At 31.3% G+C, this 1233-nt stretch overlaps 1 protein-coding gene across 1 annotated transcript; it reads left to right on the top strand.

The window, feature by feature from the left end:
• Positions 1-498: 498 nt before the first annotated feature.
• On the top strand, positions 499-912 carry OCT59_015122 (uncharacterized protein; the record flags this gene model as incomplete). The annotated part of the gene is made up of 2 exons (XM_025324974.1): positions 499-635; positions 750-912. 2 exons carry the CDS (start codon positions 499-501, stop codon positions 910-912), a joined length of 300 nt encoding a protein of 99 aa, XP_025183551.1.
• Between the last annotated feature and the right edge of the window lie 321 nt (positions 913-1233).

Here is a 1233-nt window from a genome sequence, read left to right as displayed (position 1 = left end):
CGCCTAAATTATCCTGCATTAAATGTATAATTTTGAATATCCAATTAGTTATATGAGAAAATTTTAATCAACAAAGTTTTTTTATTTGCAATACATTAGATAAAGCTGGTTCTAAAGGGACCCGTTTCATTGGTTGTGACACTAATGAGAAGCTTGAAAGAGAAACTATGTATTAGTTACAAAGCCTTCTTGCAAATGTCCAGCCTAAACCAAGTAAACCTACCCTTAATTGTGTAATGTCTTGCCTAGCGCTTTGTTAAGTAAGTTTCGTCTCTATTATTTCACTGGCACTTTTTTTTATGCTGGGGTACATAGCAAAATATGTCCGTTATATTTGCTTATTTTGGCTCTATTATTTCATGATTAGCTGATAATATACAGTGTAATCGAGATTCATTTCATCTGTGTTACTACTTCCAATTGAAAAGGCTGTAGAACACTAAATTAAAGATAAGTATTGTTAGCATATTCTATTATATTTGCACATCTTCATCAGCTATGAATCAAAACTTACTAACCAATTCTGATCCTAGCGCCGGTAATAATCTGGATGAAGAATTTGTGACAAATGACAAATTTTGGGCAGATGACAAGGATGACGAGAATGACAAATCCTGTGATGATGACAATTATTGGTGAGATCCTAGAAAAACATATACAGGGTGGGATTATATAGCTCATTTTGACGAAGATAGTTGATCATGTCCGATTAGCTTATTATCATAATATTCTTTTAGACTATTTACTAGGTGTCTTCCTAATTTATCTGAGCATGAAAGAAATGGATTGTTTGACGCATTTTCTAGATCTAGAGAATTTGGAATAGATGAACACAATTCATTACTAGATGCGTTAGCTCATCCTAAGGAAGGATTAAACCTCTCAAAATATGATGAATTCAGATTATATTAGACTAATTTTCATTTCTTGATCTCTCCTCAAAAAAATAAATTTTCTCAGAGTAGAAGTCAGAGATATGTAATATTTTTACAGATATTATCTAAAAATGAATTTTCTTATCCCGCCGATCAAAGATCAAGGGAGCGAGAAAGTTTCTACTATTTCCTTGCCTTAATGCATAAAATACTTTATTAAAATAGTTAGGTTATCTCCTGCAGTAACAAAGCTATCAGGGAGCATTAATACAGAAATAAAAAAATAAATACAAATTGGGGTGTAGCTATTCTGAAAATGATAATATATTTTTTTGTATTACTCTCTTACTATCTGATT

Source organism: Rhizophagus irregularis, chromosome 23 (genome assembly GCF_026210795.1).
Source record: "Rhizophagus irregularis chromosome 23, complete sequence".
NCBI classification, from domain to species: domain Eukaryota; kingdom Fungi; phylum Glomeromycota; class Glomeromycetes; order Glomerales; family Glomeraceae; genus Rhizophagus; species Rhizophagus irregularis.
Note: the sequence above shows the minus strand (reverse complement) of the source record. Positions and strands in the feature narration are given on the sequence as shown.